At 37.1% G+C, this 25,012-nt stretch overlaps 1 protein-coding gene and 2 long non-coding RNA genes across 4 annotated transcripts; 2 read left to right on the top strand and 1 right to left on the bottom strand.

Moving 5' to 3' along the window:
* Positions 1-1,561: 1,561 nt before the first annotated feature.
* LOC131330514 (disease resistance protein RPV1-like) lies at positions 1,562-6,886 on the bottom strand. Its single transcript, XM_058364132.1, has 5 exons — positions 6,047-6,886; positions 3,970-5,248; positions 3,421-3,852; positions 2,415-3,323; positions 1,562-2,272 (listed from the first exon to the last, which is right to left on the bottom strand). The coding sequence occupies exons 1-5, from the start codon at positions 6,556-6,558 to the stop codon at positions 1,562-1,564; spliced, it is 3,843 nt and encodes a 1,280-aa protein (XP_058220115.1). The 5' UTR covers positions 6,559-6,886.
* A 4,210-nt stretch (positions 6,887-11,096) lies between these two features.
* On the top strand, positions 11,097-15,604 carry LOC131330202 (uncharacterized). Of its 2 annotated transcripts, XR_009201009.1 has the most exons (3): positions 11,123-11,318; positions 11,412-13,660; positions 15,263-15,604. It is a non-coding gene; the product is annotated as an uncharacterized LOC131330202 (long non-coding RNA). The 2 variants fall into 2 exon arrangements; XR_009201008.1 differs by lacking the exon at positions 15,263-15,604 and having other exon boundaries at positions 11,097-11,318; positions 11,412-12,457.
* Positions 15,605-24,148: 8,544 nt separating this feature from the next.
* Positions 24,149-25,012, top strand: LOC131330204 (uncharacterized). Its single transcript, XR_009201013.1, has 3 exons — positions 24,149-24,506; positions 24,538-24,663; positions 24,898-25,012. It is a non-coding gene; the product is annotated as an uncharacterized LOC131330204 (long non-coding RNA).

The following is a 25,012-nucleotide window of genomic DNA, read 5'->3' as shown; positions in this document are numbered from 1 at the left end:
TTGCACCTCAAAAAAGTCAAAACAAGTCGGAAATTCAGCCTCCGATTTTTAATTCAAGCCATGTGTCCGGAAAAGATCTGTCATCCAACCAGACGAGGTGACCATCCAACCGGACGAGCCAAGATTTAAGCCTCGGTTTTATTTCCCAAGCCATGTGCCGATCCATCCAACTAGACGAGATGGCCATCCTACTGGACAAGGCTCTTACCGCACATTTATACCCCACGCGTGTGGGGTCCACTCTGGATCTTAAAAAAATACAGAAAAAATACTATAAATTTTAAAATAATCTTCTATGGGGCCAAGTAAAAAATCAGCTCCAACGGATATCAGTAAATACTTTTTCAGAATTCGTAGGGTGATTTTTTACAAGACTCCATAAAAAGATTATTTTAAAATTTATGAATATTTTCTTGTATTTTTGTGAGATCCGGAATTGACTCCACAAGCATGCGGTATAAATGTGCGGTAAGAGTAGACTTTCTGTTTTTGTTTACATTTAGTGTTTTGAAAGGCCAACTTCATAGTGTCAAAATTAAGGAAAATGACAGCTAATGACATATTTTGATAATTAATACCCGTCAAGAATATTTTTAGCATGTTCTTGATGGGTACTAATTATCAAAACACGTTCCGGACCGTCATTTTCCCTAAAATTAAAGTCTTGTTTGTATTTTGGGTTTGGGCTAAAATGATTATGTTTGCAAGTGGGCCATTTAAGTGTGTAATCGGGTCAAGTTTAAGTTATTTTGTACTTGAGCTACTGGGTAAAGTTAGGCCCAAAGTAGTATCTATATATATGTTTACCATTGCTCTGTTTTCCCCGATCAAAAACTCTCAGCAACGCGGAGAAAGGGCTCTATATAAGCTTTTGGGGTCATCCTAACAATAAAAACTTGCCTTGGAACTAGTTTAGGATACTTCAAGGTTAAGCAAAGCAGAAAAAAAGGAGGAACTCATCAAGGAAGGATGGTTTTCAATCACAAGAACACATAGTTCTCTCTCCTGATCCGGCTACGCAAACATAACCTGTGCCAATCGGTGATTTGTGATTATCATGCGGCAATATGGCTAGGAATTGCAAGTTCTAATTGTACTCGGATTGATTTGAATGAATATTCTTTAACCAAGTAAAACCAAGCTACGAAAGAGAAAAATGGATTCAAAACCCTCGACCTTTTTCCAACTATTTTATATAAACCCCAACTCTTTTGATTTCCTAGTTTTAAAATCCAAAACTGAATCCCGTTTTTAAATTGTAATAGAAATTGGTTGTAACCTATAAGACATATACTCTTGTCTCTGTGTAACGATACTTGGCAGAAGCAAAATGCAATTATTTAGAGTGACTAGTAGTAAATATCATTGATACAAAGTGTACTACCTTTTTTATAATAAGTAATCAATTCATTATGCACAAACAAAAGCATACAACTTCGAAGGAGCATACTCTAGTAATACTACAAAACATGGCCACCCCAGATAAAGAACCCCTGCACTAGACACATTCTGAAACAGAACTACAACAGGCACATACAAAGTGTACCACCAGCTTAGCAAATCAAAACCCAAGATCTTCGACTAAACGCGAATCAGAAACATAATAATACGACTTCGGCGCCAGCCTTTTTGAAGCCGGACATTCAACGAAATCACTATCGTCATAAGGAGTGGCAGGGATCCAAGGTTGAGGGTACAGACGTCGGCAATACACACAGAGATGTCCATTAACATGCTTGCCGAGTTGGTACAACCTCATCCCCCCCTCATGTGCAGGAACATTTCCCCGAATGATATTTTCGAATGTATAGAGGGATACGCTTTCTTCATTGGCTGATTGGGAACTCATCTCTTCTTGTTCTTTAATGTACAGAAGGCGGACTCCAACCTCCTTTACTTGCACAAATGCACCTCCAAACACTGAAACATCGAGCTCGTCACCAGCTTCCAGTAACTGTTTCCCGAACTTCCAGTAACTTAACCACGTGATATCCTCTCCAACTTCCCCAAATCCAAAGACCTCTGGGCAATGGATCCAAATCAAACCCTTCGTTTTATTACTTAAGGAAGTATGTGTGTCTAGTTTCCAATAATACTCGGGTGGAGCACCGGACAACTCATACACAGAACAAACACTTAAGCCTTGTACTCTCAAATCAAGATTTGAAGGCACGGTAAAATTACACGAGGATCCAAGATTGTTAAAATTGAACCATAGAGGAACCTTGCTACCGGGAAGATAAGCGGAGAATATATATGTTCCATGACATCCCTGTACCACAGAAAGAGAATTAAAGCATCACCCTGAGACACACACACACACACACAGAGAGAGAGAGAGAGAGAGAGAGAGAGAGAGAGAGAGAGAGAGAGAGAGAGAGAGAGAGAGAGAGAGAGAGAGAGAGAGAGAGCACCTGGACGGGAAGCGCCTGTTTTTCCTTGCCACACCATGACGATAGCTTTACAATTGCGTTTCCCATGGATTCCAAGTTCGTTAACCCCAAACTTTTTGTAATCTCAGCTGCTACATTTCCTATGGGTTCTAATTTGAAAATGCCCACGGTCTTACCTTCATGGTCCCATGTATCCAAATGACAAGTAGTTTTTGGACCGGGAAAGCTTCCAAACGTTACTTCCTCCAGCAGTTTATTACTTCCAACATACAGTGATCGTACTAGTGGGAGCCCGACAAGTTTCCGGAGCCTTGGACACTCTGCTATGATAAGTTTCTCGAGCAATGTAAGATCTCTAATGAAATCTGGGAGGCCCGAAACTGGATTACAACAGATATCTAAAGTCTTCAGCGAGCATAGGTTCCTAAGATCTGTGGGAAAAGCATTGTCAGAAAGATTACAGCCCGCAAGACTTAGTTCCACCAAGGACCGTGGTAAAGAAGTCCATGAGATATCTGGACTTCTTCTTGGCTTCAATAGCCAATGCCGAATGAAAGGTTGCATAATGTTAACCTGCCCGTTGGTAGAGAGAGATTCATTTAAGGCAATTCTATCTGCCTTGAGCACAGTTAAAGACTCCCAATTTTCCAATTTTGTTGGCAATTCCTCAAGTTTTGAACAACCAGAGATGACAAGCTTTTCCAAAAGTTTTAGCATACCAATGCTTCTCGGAAGCTTCCTCAAATTGTTACAGTCTTTCAAATTCAGCAAAACAAGTCTCTCGAGAAATCCAATGGATTCATGAACCTCAACCAAACTTGCACAATTTTTAAGCATCAGTCTCTCAAGATTTGGGATTTTTGAAAAGTCAGGAGTTTTGATAAGGTTAGGGGAATCACTCAGATTGAGGATTTTTAATAACACTAGAAACTGCAAAATAAGAAAAAGCGGTCATCCAAGCAATCAATACAGTTCAAAAAAAATAATAATAATCAAGCATTCAATTCAATTTCCAAGAGTAACATACCTTTGTTCCTTCCCATACATTTTTCAAGTTGCTATAGCGCATGTCAAGAGCAACCAGGCTTTCCAAAGGGAAATCACTAGGTATGGACTTAAGTGGAAATCCATGCCAACACAACCATTTTAATCCTTTGGGAAACTTTTCATAGGGTCCACTAATATGTACACTTTTGAGTTGCAGAAGCTTGAGTTTGCGCATCCTTCCAAATGCATCAGCTTCCAAAACAATTGGATTTGTATTTTTTGTGGCTTCGAGGTCAGAGGAGAACATGCTGAAACCAAATCTTTTCAGCGAACAACCCAAATTTGACAATATGGGCTTCTCAAGGAACTTTTCAAAGCGTCGTTTTCTGCTGGCACCAAAGACTGGACTCACACATTTATCTTCCTTCAACAAACACACATCGAGTTTAAGCCCTTCTACTTTGCTTGTGCCCTGACATAAGAATGAGAAAAAGGGAAAGGGGAGGACGTGTGGTGGGAAGACTGATTAGTAAATAACACCTCAACAAAATCCCTACAAAAACGAATGAAGAGCAAATTTAATTCTTACAGTGTTGTCTCTCAAAACATTAAAGGAATCCTTATGATTCCAGAGGATGCTACGTTTGCCTGGCTCCTTGGGTGACTCTTGGCAAGCAATTTCTCTCGCCATTTCTTGAAGCAAATGATGCATCACTACATTATTACTTTTATCAATTGCTATCAAACATCTGTCCATGAGGTTTTGAATCCCAACCACTGTAGAAAACTCACATCCGTCTAAGATCGTAATTGCAAAATCCTTCTTTCTTCCAACAAAAAAACAAGCAAGATAGATAAATAGATTTTTGTCGTGGTTATCTTGCAAAGAATCATAGCTTATTCTGAGTTTTTCAAGTATTTCACCTTCGGGAAATGTTTTCAATTTGTCTAATTGACTTTTCCATACATTTAAGCATTGCCCTGATAGGGAAGAGCCTAGAACTTTAAGTGCTAATGGAAGCCCTCCACAGTAGCGTACCACTCTTTCTGAGACCTCTTCATATCCATTGTTTGGACAACATTTTCCGAAGGCATGCCAGCTAAAGAGCTCTAAGGATTCCTCATCACCCAGATTTTCAACCCTACACACCTTAGAGAATTCATTAGCCCGTAGTAATTGCTCACGCCTCGTGGTTATGATAATTTTACTCCCTGAAAAAAGCCAATCTCGCATTCCAAGTATTGCATTTAATTGGTCAAGTGTATCCACATCATCAAGAACTACAAAAACTTTTTTGTAATATATGGCTTCCATAATCTTAGTTGTTCCTTCAGCAATACTGTTTAGTCTTACTTTTCTTCCCTTCAAAATATCTGAATAAATTTGTCTTTGTAGACGAAGTAAGCCATTTTTTCGCTGGGAAATTTCCCTTACATTTTCAAGATAACTGCTGCCTTCGAATCTTGGAGAGTTCAAATTGTACAGAAATTTTGCAATGGTCGTCTTGCCTATTCCACCCATTCCACAAATTGCAACTATGCCAATCTTAGTTGCCCCATCTTCTAACCATTGCTGAATGTTTTTGACTCGTGAATTTATTCCAACCAAGTGGCGGTCAATATCTAAGGTTGTGCAACTTAATTTATCTCCAACGACTTTTATAATTTTCTGGATAAATCTTGCCTCGTGCCTGACAAATTGTGACAAGATGGAAAGTATGACCCGATAAGAATTCATGACAAAAAATATAGCACGAACCAATACACATTTCCACCCTATAACTAAGGAAAATGAGCATGCTGTTGTCAAAACTGAAATAATTGGATGAGTATGTATTAGATAATGTTGGCTTGAGATTAGCCTTGGCCTTGATTAACTGGTGGAGAAATTAGTGAATCAAGCTTGCAATTGGTTGCCGCTAATTTTATCGGGGAGAACACACACACGGAAACAGAGCAATGGGGGAAAGCACTCCGCTGAGATTTTTCATTCGTACTTTCTAGAGAATTCTACAAGGCTTATATATGGATACAACCTTGGGCCTATGTTTACACAAATGCCCAACTACAAAATAACTTAAACTTGACCCAAATTACACACTCACATTTTATGGCCCACTTGCAAACTAAAGGCATTTTAGCCCAAACACAAAATACAAAATGACCCAAAATATTAAGAGTTGTTTGGACAGCACATTATACCAACAGATAAAAAGGAGTACTGCTAGGTGTACCGACCATTTTTGGACCGAAACCGTACCGACGGCCGCGCGCGGCCGTCTCCGGCCACCGGACGGCCGATCCGAGCCGTCCAAAAATTTTAAAAAAAAAAACCGAGGGGCCCACGCGGGAATTAACGTCATCCGATGTGTGTAGGGTGCTTGATCTAAACACCCTATTTTTCGTGTATATATGTATACACGAAAAATAGGGTGTTTAGATCAAGCACCCTACACACATCGGATGACGTTAATTCCCGCGTGGGCCCCTCGGTTTTTTTTTTTAAAATTTTTGGACGGCTCGGATCGGCCGTCCGGTGGCCGGAGACGGCCGCGCGCGGCCGTCGGTACGGTTTCGGTCCAAAAATGGTCGGTACACATAGGTTTTTCGGATAAAAAGTGTTGCATGTCATGCCTAGCTAAGGAAGCAAGGAATGAGGAAATTACCCATCAGCTTGATTTTTCAAGTTCATCCCGGTCACATCTGCAACTTCTCTAAGTGCAGCCCTCCATGTTTTTATTTTTTCCTTCAATTCCTCTTTTCGTTCTCCTGTTTCTGATTTGAGTTGCTCTCCATGCCTTGCAAACGCTTCTTCAAAGCTGCTTTGCTTCCTCAAGTCAGATGGATCCACATCATAGAAGACAGGGAGAACTGCATGTCCAGAAGTCCTGTGTTTTAGGATCATCACTAGCTCCTCAAGGCACCAAGTCGATGTTGCATAGCTCTTTGAGAAGACAATTATCGACATCCTCGACTCTCGGATTGCTTTCTCCAGTTCAAACTTGATATCTTCTCCTCTTTCTAATCCATCCTCATCTCTGAAGGTGTGAAATCCGGTATGAACCAAAGCTGTGTAGAGGTGGTCAGAGAAAGCCTTGCGAGTGTCTTCGCCTCTGAAGCTCAAGAACACATGATAAGTAAATCGAGAATTCGAAGAAAAGTCTTCTTGGGATTTCATGGTAGATATTGAACAAAGGTCCAGAAAAGATTAAGGAAGACCACTCTTCTCCATGCATATATGTATTAGGAGATGCCACCTGAGTCAATAGTCCACTTAAACAAAGTGCTGTAATAGACAAGTCAATAAGTTATAAGTCTACTGAGCACAAAACCATCCCCTCTCCAAAACACGATGTTGACGCGGCCTGGGCCCCACGTCAGCTTTAAGCCAAAAAAGAAAAAAACAAATGCTGAAATTTTGAATCCCCACCCCACAAAAAAACAAATTAATCCGGAGGGGAGCAGAGAGAGGGAGGAGGAGGAGGTTGATGAACTCATTGCCGCGCGACAGCGGCAACCACCAGCCTCACCTCCGGAGATCTCTCCCAAAATTTCAGGAAGCAAGCACCAGAGAGATCACTACTCTCTATTAAGGCACCATGCATGTATGTGTAGGAGATGCCACTTGAGTCAAGAGTCCACTTGAGTCAAGAGTCCACCAACCATCCATTTGTTTTGTTATAAAGAAGGTGAATAATACACACCTTTGTTCGTCACCATTGGAATATTGAACCAAATTGATGAGACGTCTCACCTCACCGGTCTCTCTCGAGTTCAATTTTGTTTACCCTCACTATATAAATGAGGGTGAAAATTACCCTCACTCTAATTGGTTCTTTCCAACTTGGAGGTCCTATTAAATTTAACCATGGTTAGTATTAGAAGCCTAAAATCGTGAGAGTGATATGGCATCTTGTTATGGGAAAATCATCCGCTGCTGCGTTGCAAGAGTAAAAAAATGCGTAGCTCATCATTGCGTAGAATGTTAGATGATTCACCCAGTCTGGTGGCGAAATAATTAATTGGACATGCTATCAAGCATTAGTTTATTTAGTTTGCGTTTTTCATGGCCATGCAAGACAGAAGCTAGCTCGAGCATTGAATGAGTATTTTTTTGTTCTACCGTGTAATATTAAAACAAATAACTGTGTTTAATACTTTGCGGTTAAAAAAATTGCTCACCATGTAAGATTAAAACAACTAATTGTGCTTAATACTATCATTTTTGCTGTTAAAAAAATTGCTTTTATTAATAACACTGAACATATGCACTTGTCCACTCCCATATAAAGCAACCGAGATATTCTCAAAGTCGAAACGAAAAATTTGGGCAAACAATCCTAAGTAACCTAAAAATTCGTCCACGGTTTTACCATTTTTTTTCCGTAACAAGTAGGAGTAATATTCAAAACAAAAAGACCTAAGAGAAATAAATCAAAATTTTTTTCTGCAAATAAAAACACCTAAAAAACGTATGTGCATCAAGATTAGTCTTCTGCTACTCATTGATGGAACCCTAGACACTTTTTTATAGGCAGAGAGAGGATCAGTTTACTTATTAAACATTGATATCAACTTTTCATCAAAGTATAGTGTATTTAGAAAATAACTTCTCCATTTGACAAATAAAATAAAATTTTAGGTATAAAGATACGAAAAATCCTATTAAATCCATAATGAATTATGTGCCATATATAGAACATGTGGGCGATAACAACTAACAACCATGGGTACCGACGGGCAGGTGGGGCCCACTTCGGGTTCCGCATGAATGATCCGAGACGTTTAATAATTTGAAAATAAAAATCGAGTGAGCTCTTGAAAAATTAGCTCAATCTGATATGTGTAGATGCTCGATTCGATCTTCCCATTTTTTAAAAATAAAAAAAATGGGAAGATCAGATCCAGCACCTACACAAATCAGATTGAGCTGATTTTTTCCGACCCACTTGGTTTTTTATTTTAAAATTATTGAACAATTCAGATCATCCTGCGGGACCTGGAGTGGGCCCCACGTGCCCGTCGATACCCGTGGTCTGTTTCCGTAGGCCGTAGCAAAGTTCAACAACTAAATAGTAGTATAAAATTTTGTTTTACGTCAGCTGCATTCGAGAGAAAAACCAGAAAATGAACATGGCTGTCATCCTCTGTCGTCCCTCTTCCTTTTAATCGTCCCCTTCGCCTTTGAAGAAGATAACGAATGGTAATTGCGTCTGATTATCAGGGGCATAATAACGTAGCATTCTTATTGCTGCTCACTCATTGAAGGAAACTGTGACAACCAGATTGTAGTTGAGCATGGAAAACCTATTGTCAATAGTTTCAGTAATATTCCTTCTATCAACACGTTTTAGTCCACCTCGAATCCAAGACTCCGTTCGTTTTCGTATTTTAGATTTGAATTTGTAGGTAATGAGTGTAGAAAGAAATAAAGTAATGATTGAAAATAGATGTAATGATTGGAGAGAGATACAAAAAAAAAATAAGAATAATAATTTGAAAGAAATAGAATAATGATTAGAATCCAAAATCCAAAACCCTTAAACAAACGGGGTCCAAGTAATCCACTTATCTGTATTAAAATTATTCCGACTAACATTTGCCCTCAAAGTTGTAAGAGGAAGGCTTTAGATTCAAGATGAGCAAGTAGTAGACAAGTCAACGCAATAAATAGGTAGCATGCGCTAATGTAACACCGATGAGCTTTGAGGAAACACGCAATTGAGCAACTTATCAAACCAAGATAAGTAAATTAATGGACCGGTCAGTGAACAAGAACAATTGCAGTAGTTAGTACAATTCCCCGAACCCTACGAAAATTCAAAACGACATAATAATTTCTTATCCCTTGGGAAAGCCATGATCTGTAGCAGCTTAGAAGGTGTTGTTGTGACAGTGGGAACGCCCCTTTTTTTTTTTCCGGATCCGATGGAAGGCCCCTTCATTCCGGGTTTGAATGACAGCCAATAACGTGCTTTGATAATTAATACCCGCCAAGGACATGAAACCCCGAACCCTTCGAAAATTCAAAACGACATAATAATTTCTTACCCCTTGGGAAAGCCATGATCTGTAGCGGCTAAGAAGGTGTCGTTGTGACAGTAGGAACGCCCCTTCTTGTTTTTCGGATCCGATGGAAGGCCTCTTCATTCCGGATTTGAATGATGGTTAAATACGTGTTTTGATAATTAATACCCGTCAAGGAACGCCCCTTCTTGTTTTTCGGATCCGATGGAAGGTCCCTTCATTCCGGATTTGAACGACGGCTAAGGACGTGTTTTGATAATTAATACCCGCCAAGGACTATTAATTATCAAAACACGTCATTAGCCGTCATTTTCCCTACATATATTTCTGTTGGGCCTCAGGCTATTGGGTTGTGGCAACGTAATGTGTCCTTGGGTCAAAACTAAACTATAGGAAAGGAATCTACGTGGGCCAACAAAACTAATAATGTGAAATGGAAATCATGGGCCGAAGATTTATTTTTGATAGGAATATTTAAGAGTAAAACTATTTTTTTAGGCTGCATATTCTGCGAGTTAGAGTCTTGTGGTTCATGGCCGGTCATTACTTTTTTGTGGTGTGACAAATGGTCTATTTGACTAACGGAAGAAAAGTTTAAGAGTAAAACTGAAGTTTGTTAAAGTTTGGGAGCCTATACGCATTGAGGCTCTATTTGTTTCGATGTAAAATGTTTTATAATGTAAAAATAAACTTCAATAATGCAACATCTCCCCAAGTGACTTTACAAGTTCAACAATACAACCATGAGAATAATGTAACCATCACTCCTAAACAGAGCCTGTGGAAGTTGAACCTTCATTATGTCTGTAGGACTTAGGTGTTTGTTCCCTCTTAAGTTCTCAAGTTCAAAACCTCTCATGTGTAATTAGCTCATTTGGAACTAGTACTCTATTTAGAGTTTTGCTTTTAACTTTGATTGGGACATCATCAAGTGGGCGTTGAAATTGACCTCCAAGATTAGTCGAGGTGTATGTAAGCTTGTCTGAAAACTTTGAGTTATATAAAAAAGAAGAAGTTGTAGATTTAACTTTAATAGCTCGAGCATTGAATGAGTATTTTTTTTGTTCTACCGTGTAATATTAAAACAAATAACTTTGTTTAATACTTTGCTGTTAAAAAATTTGCTCACCATGCAAGATTAAAACAACTAATTATGCTTAATACTATTTTTTTTTTTGCTGTTAAAAAAATTGCTTTTATTAATAACACTGAACATATACACTTCTCCACTCCCATATAAAGCAACCAAGATATTCTCAAATTTGATACGAAAAATTTGGGCAAACGATCCTACGTAATTTTAAAAATTCGTCCACAGTTTTACCAGTTTTTTCTGCAAGTAGGATTATTAATATTCAAAACAAAAGGACCCAAGAAAAGTACTTCAAAATATTTTTCTGCAACACCCAAAAAAATGTGTATGCATCAAGAGTAGTCTTCTCCACTTGTAAAAAAAGAAGAAGATAAGTCTTCTCCCACACATATCTTTTATCCTTTTATCTTTGGGCATTTTCAAGACAATACATTTCACAAAAGAGGGAAACTTATTTCTAAAGCAGCTGCAAATAGTCTATTTATGGAATCATGCAATCTCAATCCTTAATTTTGATAATTAATGGTTTAAATTTTAAAAAAATTATTTGCACAAATAGTTTAACTATTCGCGGGAAAATTTTTTTTAAACTCCGTAAACAAAATTTTTTTAATAACAAAATTGACTTTTGTGACATCTATATTAATTTTCCACCCTCCACTTTCCCTCTTCGTCTCTCTCCCACTGTCTATCTGGCTCTCTCCATTTACGATAGATTGCAGCAAGTCCTGTTGCCGTTGGGCTCTTGGTCTGTGACGAAGACGTTGATTCAGAAATCAGTGGTCAACAAAGTCGCAATCTGCCCCTTCTCCTATCAGGTAGTTCCGTTTTTGGTTGGGAATCAAAGCCCTAATTTAATTTTGCCCGGAACCGTACGAGTCGTCAGTCTGATAACTAGCCATTGTTTTCAGGGTAGAAGGTTGAGAACCAGTATAAGATTAATTTCTACATTTTCTCGATACAGAAGATGATGGTGGACGATTTCTACACAAGTATTTTTAGTTATTTTTTTCCCTGTTTCCTTAAGGTGAAGTCTAGCCATTAACTACCTTTTCTTAGATTTCCACAAAACGATCACCAAGTAGTGCCATTATCACCACCTGTTTGATAAAAGGCCACATTGGAACATTAATGATAAAAAGTTAAAAAAAAACTAGACTGTCATTCTCTGTAAAAACTGGTTTTTCTCTCTCTTCACTACTATGGACAGATTTTCTTGATATAGATATATGGGTTTTGTAGTAGATGTTCTTTGAATCTTTTAGATCATTCATGTGTTTGTCATGACCAAGTTTCTGTTGAACTTAATTATACATCGCTAATCATGCTAAGTGTTCAATAGGTGTCTACCCAAGAAGATACCAGGGAAAAAAAGGTTTGGGGGTTGATATCCTTTCACATTTGAGTCTCTGAACTATTATTCTCCCTCTTCTTTTTTCTTTTTTTTCCCCTCTTTTGAATGGAGGAAAAAGCTTCATAGGAGGCATCTATGGAATACAAGGAAAGGAGATGGGACCCAATCAACTGGAATGAATCCGTTCAATTGACAAGTGGCTACTCTATCAGAATTTTTATTAGACGAAAAGAGAGAAATGCAAATACCTTTAGCCAACTGATACATAGCCCCAAAAATAGAAGCACAGTCCCAGGGAGGCACCTTCTCTGAAATGCGGAGGTGGAGTACCCTTCTGTTGTCACATAGAATCTCCACATTTGAGAGATTTCTAGTGGGCACCATTTGGCAGGCAAGCCTCACAGCTAAGGCCTCACATTCGGATCTGGTTGTGTTTTTCTTACAGTTTACTTTGTAACTATATTGTCGCCAAACATATGGCCATAATTTTTAGCTAATTTTGTGTATGGGTTTGACTTTATTATTAAGCGTTTTTGATGTTATTGTTGAACTTGGATTCTGTTAAAGCAAATTGTATTAGTTTCAATTATGTAGTTTGGATTCTATTGATGCAATTTGATATTTCAATTATAGTCCCCCCCAAGATTAGTCGAGGTGCAATTAAGCTGGTCCAAACACTTGGTTATCATAAAAAAATACAATTTGGTATCTGATGTGTCTTGGACTCTTGGATCGTTGTTGTAGTGCCGTTGGCACAGTCAATTCGCTAGTTTCTCACGACTTCAACAAACCCCACCCCCACACCCCCCCTTCATTTAGGGTTTAATCTCAGACAAAGTTCAAATGGAAATGCAGTAGCAAACGCCTTGATAGTTTTTGGAAATGCTGTACAGCAGTAGCTTTTGGAACATTGGTGTAGTAGTTTATAGTTTCTGCATTAGTTTCTGAACTTATTGGTCTGTGTAGTGAGAAGTGGGAAAACTTTGGTTGCAGCATTATGTTTTAGCTGCAGCATTCTATATTGTATCTGCAGCATTTGACCTGTTTAGGCGCTGTTGGAACTGCAGTAGTTGAGATGGTGAACTGCAGTAGTTATGAAGCTATGACTGGTTTATGCACTCTATTTATGACTATATTCGAAGCATTTTGATCTCTGAATGTATGCAGCAATAGTTGTGACTGGTTTTTTGATTGTGAAGCATTCGAACTGTTTTTTGGAGCTGTTTTTGTGACTGGTTTTTGCACTGTTTGTGATTGGTTTTTGCACTCTGTTTTGTGACTGGTTTTTGCTCTCTGGACTTGTGAAAATGCAACTCTTTGAGCTTATGAATTGCAAGTCTCTGAGGGTAGGAGGAAGAGGTAGTGGAGTAGTACTCTGTTTTTAACTCTATGTGTGAGAGTATATATAGCTCAAATTGGAGGGAAACCCATCTGCTTTGGTGCCAGATTGAATCAATTGTTGTCTGCCTCCATATGTCAGAGAGTATTGTTTACCCAGGATTGTATCCTACTCAAAATTTTCTCCTTAAGGTGGCTGCAATCTGCTTCTTTCAACCTTGTTGATATCCATGGAACCCCCAAGTATTTGACAGGGAGGGATCCCTCAGGATTCATAGGGATGATGTTACCTAAAGAGGTCTTCACTTCCTCATTAACACCAGAATAGAAAATTGAACTCTTTAGCAAGTTGGGCTGAAGGCCTGAGAGCAAGTGAAAATCCTTCAAAACCTCTGCTATTAGATGAAAAGATCTTTCATCAGCGCCAGCAACGATAAACAAGTTATCCTCAAACACCAGGTGAGAAATGTTCAAACTCTTGCATTTAGGATGGAAGACAAAAGCCCCAGTCTGACTGATCGTTGGAGCAAGGCTGTGAAGCCTCCCATTATCAAAAGGAATAGGTGAGGGGATAACGGATCCCCTAGCCTAAGCCCCCTCTTTCCTGGAAAAAATCCCTCCAATTCTCCATTGAGCACCACTGAAAACATAGGAGAGGTAATACACGGTTCCACCCATTGAATGAACTGGCTTGGGAAATCCATGACCTTCAGAATATCCAGCAAAAAACCCCATTTCACAGAATCATACGCTTTCATAAGATCCAGTTTTATAGCACATCTTGGTTTACCACCATCTCTGTGATAATTCCTAACCAGTTCTTGCATAAGTGAAGTGTTGTCCATTATAGATCTACCCTTCACAAATGCAGACTGGCAGGGGCTGATAATAAGAGGGAGCAAGGGTTGCAACCTATTGGCCAACGCTTTAGTCACACATTTGTACACAGCACATTACAACATTCAATAGGCCTAAAATCTCTTATAGAATTAGGAGAAGAAACCTTAGGAATCAATGTGAGAGCAGTGCAATTCCATTGTCTAGGGAGATAGAAGTTTCAAAGAAAAGTTGAATAGCTTGAACCACGTCATAGCCAACAATGTCCCAATTCTTTTGAGAGAAGTTGGAGGAAAACCCATCAGGACCAGGAGCTTTGTCACCCTTAATAGCCCACATGGCCGGCTGTCTTAATTTCTTCCTTTGTAACAGGTTTAATAAGAGCAGCCCTATGATCACCAGAAATTCTATGGGACACAGCAAATCTCAAAACCTGATAAGCATCCCTTTTCTGAGAGAAAGGAGACCCCAAAAGCCCTACATAATAACCAAGGATCTCATCCGTTACGTCCTTAGGATCTGTCAGTCTATCCCCAACATCATTAGTTGAACTTAAGATCTTATTCCTGAAGCAATGAGTTTTCAATTTCCTATGAAAAAACTTTGTATTTTGATCACCCAAAGCTAACCACTGAACCCTCGATTTTTGTCGTTTAAAAGATTCCTCAGCCAAACTAAGATCAACAAATTTCAATTGTAAAATCTTTTCCATCTCAACCAAAGCACTATCATACAGATTAGTTTTTGTTTTTAGTCAGTGGGTAATTTCTGTTGAACAAGTTGTGTGACTTAGGAAACCGTGAGCATATACTTTTGTTATAAAGTCAGTGCTTTGTTTTCTAATTAGCATTTTAGTTCTGGTTATATAATTTTTGGATTATATTTTCCATTGACTAATATCTTTGCTTGTGGTGATTTTGTGATCAGAAAGGTCTCGGATCAGTGGAAGAAATTCTTGGTTAAATATTGCTTTTTTGACCATCTGTTGAGTGTTCATAGTTGATCAATTTTGCTTTATACTGATTGGTTCCTCCAACTACTTGGATGTAACATTTTTGTGGAATAATATTCGTTTTGGGAAAGTGAAGGCCGTACGTAGGTCCTTTTTGCATGCTACTATCTTGATTGTTAATTTGGAATTGGGGACAAGAAAAGCGTTATCTTTTCTTTTTGAAGGCAGTGTTCAATATATTTTGGGATATTAAATTTGTGTTTTACTTTTTCTGAACGAAGGAGTGGAATGTTTTGATTCTTCGGGATATGAAGACAGAGGAGGTGTAAAGTTCTTCAAGAGCCATGGGTGAATCAACCGGTCGGCGTTTACTCCACTAGGGAGCTGTACTTTTCTTTAGTTGTTTCTTAGTTGTTAGTTTTTTCCAGATTTTAGCTCTGCTTAATGTTTACTGCGGGCTTGAGTTGGGGTCTGTTGGGGCTCTATACTACCTGGACCTAGATTGGATCCTAATCTAGCCGTTCTGTCGGTCCTACTTCTGCAGGGGGTGCCTGTGTCGAAATCTTGATAGATTTTGTTCATTCTTGTATCATTGATGGAATCTGTACTGCCTTCGGACTTTGACGTAATAAAAAAAAATATGATTGTGGACTGTGACCACATTTTACTATTTCGACTTTTTCAAAGTTTATAACCCGTTTTGTTCATTTGTTTATTACTCCACTAAGTAATGGCATGTGACTGTTATGCTATTGTTTCATAACTATTGCAATTATTTGCCAATGTCTCGTATTTTCGGGGAAAGACATTTTATACCAAATATGAGATCTTTGTAGATTCTTTTGTTTTGGAGAACAATAATAATACTCGATCGAAATGAATTTTTGGTACATTTATTGGTACATTTATTTATTTATCATTGGAGCGAGACTTGAGCGGGCCCTGCTCGGCTGGGCCAGACAGCACGTTGCTGCCCCTTAAAAAAGACAGCAGCTCCCCCGCCTCTACATTTTTCCCAGTGACACCCAAGGCTATGATGAGATTCTGGAAAATTGGGTTTACGGCGCGCATTTATCCCAGTGACACCCAAGGCTATGATGAGAATCTGGAAAAATGGGTTTTCGAATTTGCGGAATACACGGGAAAAAAAATAAGTGTATCATTCAGGAGAGGGAGAAGTAGTAGTAAAAATTAGCACTCCTTCGGTTCATTTTTAAGTGTCCTATTTTGTAATTCCAACTTATTAAAAAGACATCATTAATATACCTTTCACATCAATTTTTACCTCAACTTTCTCTCTTTACCCTATATGAAAACATCATTATTACATCTTTACTCACTAACTTTTCAAAATTGAATCTACCCTTAGGGGCAAAATGAAAAATTTATCAACTTTTATTCACTAACTTTATTAAATGAATACTTATTAAGGGACAATTCAAAATAAAAATATTGAACTCTAAAAAAGGGACGGAAGGAATAACTTTTTGGATTTTCTTTTTGAAGTTAAGTATTAAAACTAACTTGGATTGTATGAAGACATGTCCCTCCCTCTCCTCCTCTACCCAATAGGAGAGAGGGTTAACTGCTTCCCCTTCTTGGTCGGCATAAGCGCTGCTCTGCCAAACGGCGCCGTATTGGGCCATTGGTTTTTTTAACTGTATTAATTACCCTCTCCTCTTTGTCCGACACGCAAGCGCACACTTTTTCTCCCTCAAACCCATTTTGTCCTCTTATGTTTTCTTCTCCAAGAGATGATGGAGTAGCACTCGAAACTATTAAATGAGGAGAATCTCTCTGAGGCTGTTTCTTTTACACTTAACTTTAAATGAGTTGATTTTATATTATTTAAATTTTTTGTATATTTATTAATTTTGCGCTAAATTTTTGTGAATTATTGATTCGTCTCGATGAGAGGAATTGAAAAAATAATTTGGGTAAATTATTTTCTGGCCTCTCTTGAGTTTGTGGCAGAAAGAGGCCAAGATCTTGTTCTTGGGTTTATGGCAAAATTGTTATTATTGATAATGCCGGAAAGACCACCTTGCTTCGCATGCTTAAAGACGAGGTCCTCTCTCTCACACACATATTACAGCCGCCAATATCCATTCTCTCTCTCTAGCACTAGCATTTGTGCCCGTTCTATGCACGGGACCATCGTTACTAAGTATTCCAAATTTAATTTCCACTAGACATGATTTTGGTGCATAAAATGAAACTAATGTTAGCTTGCATCGAATACGAGATCGGAAAAAAGTTCACGATGTGTTTTTTCCATTGAATGGGAATTGAACAGGCACAACGCTAGATGATAAAAAAATTAGTTTAATATTTTTTCCGGTCTCGTGTTCGATGCAAGCTAGCATTAGTCTCGTTTTATACACCAAAAAACATGTGGAAATTAAATTTGGGGTACCCTTAACGGTGGTCCCGTGCATAGAGCGAACACAAATGCTAGTTCTCATATATACCAGCGACATGGAAATCTTATTTACATTTCATTGAACACAGGGAAATGGGAGCATTGAATTTAGACGTTCTTAACTTCATCGCTACTACAATAGATGAAGCAGAGGGAAAATCATACCTAGTGGGTGGCAGAACTGAAAATCATACCTAGTGGGGCTTGGAAAAGAAAAAAATCAAAGAAAGTGGGGACGTGGGTGTGTGAAAGGGGAAGTTAAGTGGTTACATGTGGTTTTTTGTAAACAAAAATAATTAGAAAAGGAAAAAGAAATTGGGACGTGGGTGAAATGGGAAGTTAAGGAACTGGTTCCATATGGGGTTTTGTAAACAAAAATAATTGGAAAAGGAAAGAGAAAATTGGGAGGTGGGTGTGAAGTTACAGGTTCCATGTGGTTTTTTTTTTTTTAAATGGGAAATCGATGAAAATTTGTCTATATTTCACAATTTATAATCTTTTATATAATTTAAAAAATATAAAACATTTTCATCGATTAATTACTCATTAGACATCAACATGCTTAATACCTGCAAATAATACCCACGTTCTGTTGAATAATGTTGTTTTGCAACATGAATTTTTTTTTCCGAGACGCGGGAGGTGGCACGTGCCACCCCAACCCCTTGTTATCTCTACCACCTCCTCAATGATCTATTTTTTGGTTTTGAGTCTTACGATAGATTGTGAATTCGACGTGAAGAATTGAAAAAGTAAAAAGTTACGACTTTTACACAAGCATTTTTTAAAATATCCAAGAAAAGTCTGTTTTTCAGTTTTCTTGAATATTTTCAAAAATACTTGAATATTTCTACGTTTTCATTTTTCGATTCCTCTCGTCAAGACAAACCAATAATATATAAAAATTTGGGGCAAAATTAACAAACACATTTTTTTTTTTTTTGGAATAAAGACAAATTCAAAAAGTTGTAGTGGTTAGTGGAAACGCCCCATTTAGGCCCCGTTCCATTTAACTTTTAGCACTTTTTTTTGGAGATTTTTTCCTTTTTGAAAAAAAAAAATCATATTCGTTGTTAGGTGTTTCCCATAGTGAATAAGTTGTTGTCTCAAGTTGTTGATGGATTTATGAGTAGAATTACTTTAGTAAAAAAAGTTTTTGTTGAATTTTTTTTTGTTTGTGAGAACGACATGGTAAAATACTGAAACTTTTTTGTTAATGGAAATGAGTTGGTAAAATGCGTTAATTTTTTTGTATTTTTTTTATAGTGAAAATAGCCCCTAAGTAGAGAAGAACTTAGCCTTGGTAGACACACTGATGTAGGAAAAAAATGGAAAATTTTTATATTTTATTTTTATTGTTTTAGAATAAGATTTTGGCTAGGAATATTTTCGTTTAGGTTAGAATTGTTAACTTTCCGTATTCGGTTTGATTTTGATTTCTGCCTTTATTAGGATTCTTAATCTACAAGAATTAGGATTTTATTTTAATTAATTATGAAATATCTTTTATTTAATGCCGCTTGTTTTGGCATGATTTATTATTGTTTTTACAGTAGGATTTCTAAGGTTAGGGTCTTATAAAAAGGATTGTAACCTATTCAATTATTAAAACTTTTAAACTTTTAATCAATTATATTACAGAGATTCTCTCTTTCTTTCTTGTGTGTAAGATTTGCTCGTTGCGATGAGTTGTTTATCTCGTTTGGACTAGTACGCTAACTAGTCTCTCATGAATTTCGCTGCGTCAAGTGGTATCAAAGTAAGGCTTTGCCTGGTTCAATGACACCAAACAAAGTTGAAGACACACCCATTGACGTTGGTCGTGGCATGGTAAAGGATTTAACAGAACTCGCACCAAGGCTCCGTTCAGTTGCCAGGAATATTGTACTGAAAAATTATTCTCAGGAAAAGTTAAGTAAAGTGAAATAAAGGAAAAAGAAATCTATTTTTCTGTGAGTGTTCATTTGACAGTTTTTTTTTCGTAGGAAAACTAAAGTTTAGTGGTTCATTTGCCAGGAAAAGACACTTATGAGAAACTTCTTTATTTTTATTCTCATGACTAATTTTAAATAAAAGTAATTTTAAGAGCTAAAGAATAGGCTATCATATTTCAAAAATTAGCACATACGGAAAATGTATTTTATCTAATGCAAAACCTTAACATGAAATAAAAAAATAGACTTGCAATTCCATATTCAATTTGCTATATTTTGAATGGTCATGCAAATCCCCCATTTAAATTGACATTCTCTGATAATCAACCGTACAAATGAAGTTTAAAAAATAAGTAGATGATAACTAAATAAATAAATATTAAACAATCGTGCTTGATTAGTTGACGATGCAAAAACTCACTGAAAATTAGTTAGTACAAAACAAAATTGAAGACCAATTACAAGATAAATAAATACTTCCAAAAAAAAAAAATAAACTACCAATCTTTTATCAAAACAATTATCTCATAAAGCACCATATTAGTCGAAATTGTTGTTGCTCACGCAAATCTCAAAGTGTTTTTCTAAGAACCTAATTCGTATTTTTTGGTATTGGCATCATTCACTTTTATTCTTACCCGTCAATTATTTTGGCCCCACAATAGAGAAAACTTTTTCCGTGACGCAAAATCCTATGCTTTTGGCCGGATCACTTTTGCAAGAAACTAAATATTGCAGGAAAACTTAAAAACAAGTTTCCCACTACATTCCTGCCAACTGAACACAACAAAAGTTATGGAAAAGTTGATTTTTCCATCTTTTCCTGTACTTTCCTAGCAATTGAACGGGACCCAAGGAATTTGCCCATGGTCCATGGTCAATCTGTTAAACACAAAGTTGATAGGAACCGCATTGGAGGATTTGCCCACAACCAACCTATTAACCAAAACGTCTCCAGAAGATATCCTTATTATCAACTTGATATGAGGATGGATCTGAAGACGAGTTACTTGATGATTATTATGAATATCAGTCGAAGAAGCAACATTCAAGATTTGGAGGATTTTATCGCACAGATGACGACTTTTTAACTTTTCAGGTAGAACCAATAATTCCTACTTTTCATAGGTATTGTCATCCTGAGAATTTTATTTATTGATTTCGTAAAGTAGATAAATTCTTTGAGTTCTACACGGATATTCTATAAGAGAATGAGGTTAAATATATGGCTCGTAAATTATATGGCTATGTTTCTACATGGTGGGAACGATTGCAGTCCATTATATTGCGACAATATAAACAACCTATTAGGACATGGCCCAGAATGAGACGATTGATGAGTGATAGATTTCTTCAATCAAATCATGGACAGGAATTATATCAAGAATACTGAAGAAAACTTGAGTCAAAACAAATGTTTCAAGGTACTTTTGATTGTAATATTTTTCACAAAGAGTTACGAGTTATTTGAGTAAATACCAAGCAATTTCTGAAAGTCAACAAACTAGCCATGCTCTTTCATCTTCAAATTCGACACTTCTTAATTGTATTGGTGGATATGAGATTGCCGAAGAGGAAGGAGATCGAGTTAAACTAGAGAATGTGATATTTGTTGAACCTAATATCGAAGAAACAATGGAGGTCGATGAAGAATGCAATTATTATTGGTACATTGAAGCTGATGATAAAGAGAAAGTTGACTTTTATATTAGCGAAAAAGAGGAATGCAAAATTGAAGTTCATGATCAAGATGAAATTGGCATCAATACTTGTGTGCAAGAGCACATTGAAATTATTTCAGATGAGGCTGCGAAGGATCAAAATAATATTGTATTGGAGATTGTGTATTTGAGCTTGACGAATCACCCACAACGGAGTTGACTGCAACACTACAAGAAAAAATATATTTGTTGTGGAAAATTGGTTTTTTGATAATGAACTGCCGACCAATTTTAAGATGGAACAACTTCGAGGGAGCCCACAAAGTCAGCATAAAATTTACGTTGTTGATTTTTTTGGTGTTGAGAAGTTTGATTTGATTTTCAATTCCCATCTAGTGGATACTATCAAGAAGTTGAAGCATGAAGAGAAAAAATCATTGTATAAACACTTTTCTTTGAATGGTTTTTTGAAGACAAATGAGAGGTTGAAGTATTCCAAATATCTATTTCTTTGGAATGGAAGATGACAAGTTTCTAATGAAAACTTGAGGGCGAGTTCTTTTAAAGAAAAAGAGACTGATGTAGGACAAAAATAGAGAATTTTTGTATTTTATTTTTATTGTTTTAGAATAAGATTTCGGCTAGGAATATTTTCGTTTAGGTTAAAATTATTAACTTTCCGTATTCGGTTTGATTTTGATTTCTGCCTTTATTAGAATTCTTGATCTACAAGAATTAGAATTTTATTTTAATTAATTAGGAAATATTTTTTATTTAATGCCGCTTGTTTTGGCATGATTTACTATTTTTTTTACAGTAGGATTTCTAAGGTTAAGGTCTTATAAAAAGGGTTGTAACTTATTCAATTATTAAAACTTTTAAACTTTTAATCAATTATATTGTAGAGATTCTCTCTTTCTTTCTTGTGCGCAAGATTTGCTCGTTGCGACGAGTTGTTTTATCTCGTTTGGATTAGTATGCTAACTAGTCTCTTGTGAATTTCGTTGCGTCACACACCCAAGGGTTGCCTTAGTCATAAAGGCGAATGACTAACTTTAAAAATACTCTCATTGGTTAGGGTGTTCGATTCCCCATCGAGTGAATATCCTAATAATAAGTGGGGGGCAATGACTGGTGTGGTCGCGTTAGTTCCCGAAATTTGGGTTATACATTCGGATCCAATTATGGCTCTACTGTAGGACTATTCCTCGATTATATAAAAAAAAAACCTCAGCCTTGGTAGAGATCTGGCCTAAGGAATTGGAGTAATTTGTTTGACTGAACCGTGGATGGTTACAAAGGTAGACTTGTCATATGATAAAAGAGACTTGAATGCAAAGGACAACGATTTTTTAGCAGGTAGCTTTCTCCTAAGAGAGACAAACAACAGAATATTATCCACACGGTAATAAAAGCTATAAAAATGTTACTCATACAATAATTCAAACACAATATTAAATACAATCCGTCATATACATGTGGGCTCCACATACATTACTATGTGTGGTTTCCACATGTATGTGAGAGATTATGTAACAACCCAAATCCTCAAGCGCCACGATATTAAAAAGACCACAATCTGTCTTTTATTTCAAAAAACTTTATAATTTATAACTATCCCTAAAGTAAATAAACAACACCCACTCTCGCAACAACTCAGACAAGCTTGCATCACCTGTACCTGACCCGCTAACCAATCTGTAACCTGGAGTCCAAAGGATCTCAGGAGTGTGTGAGACATAATAATGTGTACAATATCAACATTAGAATAACTGCACAACATCAACCACCACGTATAACACCAACCACAAATATAACACATTCTACATAAATAGAGCCACATATCCGGTCTTCCTCAGTATATGACGGGTGACGTACCACCTTACTAGTCTCACCACAGTCCATTTGGCCAATTTGTCTTTTGGCATAGCTTATTAGCCTAGTCAACCCGTCACATACCAAACAGTTCCACGACATACAGTCACCGCACATAACACAACCAACAAGAACACAGTATTAATATTGTACAAAAAAATATGTATCTCTTACTCACCCTCAAATTACATTACCATCAGATACAATCCCACCTTCAAAGAACATCGTCCAAAATCTCATCAAAACAAGAACCCATGTTCCTCACGGCTCTCTCCCAAGTCCCTTTAATTTGCTTTTTTTCTCCTTTAATCTTTCTGATATATGAAGTCAAAGGCCATCGTCTTTCTGATATATGAAGTCAAAGACCATCATTTAATCTCTATTATAAAACAGAAGGGTGTGGGGACGAGTTGTTGGAACGGCTTAGATTCATTTGATCTAAAGGTTGTAGTGCATCCTCTTACTTTCCGGTTAAGTATCTATGGTTTTCACCTAAATTACACAACTGTCATCCCCTTCCAACCGAAATACGTAGTGCAGTGCCGTAGACACGGGCTAGCACTAGTCTTTCTATATGAAGTGAAAGACCATCCTTTAATCTTTCTCCCAAGTCCCTTTAATTTGCTTTTTTTCTCCTTTAATCTTTCTGATATATGAAGTCAAAGAGCATCCTTTAATCTTTCTATATGAAGTCAAAGACCATCCTTTAATCTTTCTGTATGCCAACTCATGATTTCACTCTACCTAAACTTTGACAAATATTCAACACATGCACGTGTACTACATCTGGAAAGTGTCCGGTCATATAATAAAAGTTCAGTTAGCTAAAATTAATACTTTTAAAGAACCTTTTTTTTAATACGGGGTATTACAGGTTATGTGAATTATTGTGTTTGAATTATTGTGTGAGTGTCATTGGTCCTAGAAAAGCGGAACCGATCCTATAAATAGTGCCAAATGTGACTGATTCAGAAAATCCTGGTAGCCCGTTCTAGTTTCTTAAAAAAAGAACTTTTAGAAAAGAAACGTAATTTCAAGCTCAAAAATTATGTGTTTATGCAAAAAATTTTCCTACAAATATGGATCTTGTTTAATAGATCTCATTGAGATCTTTTAAATAGTGCAAAAAAAATTAAAAAATTATTTTTCATTTTTATTATATTTGAACTTAATATTACCTTCTTTTTGAACAGACAACCCTGTATCCCTAGGAAATATATATTCTTTGTTTCCCACGTTATAAAATGGAAAATCCTAAAATCTCCATCTCTAGCTTTCTCTCTTCCTCTAGAAAACCTAGCTTTGTTTGTGTGTAAGGGGCTCTCTCTCTCTCTCTCTGCAGAAAACCTAGCTTTGTTTGTGTGTAAGGAATAATCTACGTAATCCCCACTAATTACTATTTTCAATTCTGTTAAAATCTCCATCTCTCTATGTCCCTCTAGAAAACCTAGCTTTGTTTGTGTGTAAGGCTCTCTCTCTCTCTCTGCAGTCTGCAGAAAACCTAGCTTTGTTTGTGTGTAAGGGATAATCTACATAATCCCCACTAATTACTATTTTCAATTCTGTCCTCCGAATTCTCAGGGAAGGACTCTCCGGCCATTATAAGTACGGATCTTCCCCAGAGCCCAAAAATGTCAACCAACCCTAATCCATCACTCGCCGAGCAAAAAAAACCCTAATTCATCACTCGCCACCCACCTTGCTTCTCTCTCCCCTTTCTTTGTGGTTGAGAGTTTCTGAGGTTGGATTTCGATTCAGGATGACTATACCCATCACTCAACCCGAGTTTGGTAATTCTTTTTTTCCCCTCCCCTTAATTATTCTTCATTTTTTATTATTCCTCTCAGATCTGTTCTTCCTTCTTCTTTTTTTCCAATAATTTTTTTTTTATAGAAATATCTCTTTGAGACCCAAAAACTAAATTTTTAATTAGATTTTCCTTGTATTATGGGCTTACGATGCTGATGAGAAATTTTTAGATGAGTTGAGATTAAGAGGTGTTTGGATTTTGATTATTTAAGCAGGAGTTGAAATTGAGGCTGAGGAGAAGAAGATCCCAGCCAACGAAAGTGAAATGACTTTGGATGGTGGGATTTTGGTCCCGGAGACCAATTCATCTGGCCAGAACTTCAGGTTTTA

Source organism: Rhododendron vialii, chromosome 6a, assembly GCF_030253575.1.
Source record: "Rhododendron vialii isolate Sample 1 chromosome 6a, ASM3025357v1".
Classification (NCBI taxonomy): domain Eukaryota; kingdom Viridiplantae; phylum Streptophyta; class Magnoliopsida; order Ericales; family Ericaceae; genus Rhododendron; species Rhododendron vialii.
The sequence above is the reverse complement of the archived record's forward strand: the minus strand, read 5'-3'. Positions and strand labels throughout refer to the sequence as shown.

What these genes read in the sequence shown, in the direction of transcription:
- LOC131330514 (XM_058364132.1), bottom strand. Translation starts at nt 6,558, where the DNA reads ATGAAATCCCAAGAAGACTTTTCTTCGAATTCTCGATTTACTTATCAT. An exon ending in ATGTTTTGAGAGACAACACT is followed by an intron (nt 3,853 to 3,969) that starts GTAAGAATTAAA and finishes TTCTTATGTCAG; the next exon opens with GGCACAAGCAAAGTAGAAGG. An exon ending in ATGTATGGGAAGGAACAAAG is followed by an intron (nt 3,324 to 3,420) that starts GTATGTTACTCT and finishes CTTATTTTGCAG; the next exon opens with TTTCTAGTGTTATTAAAAAT.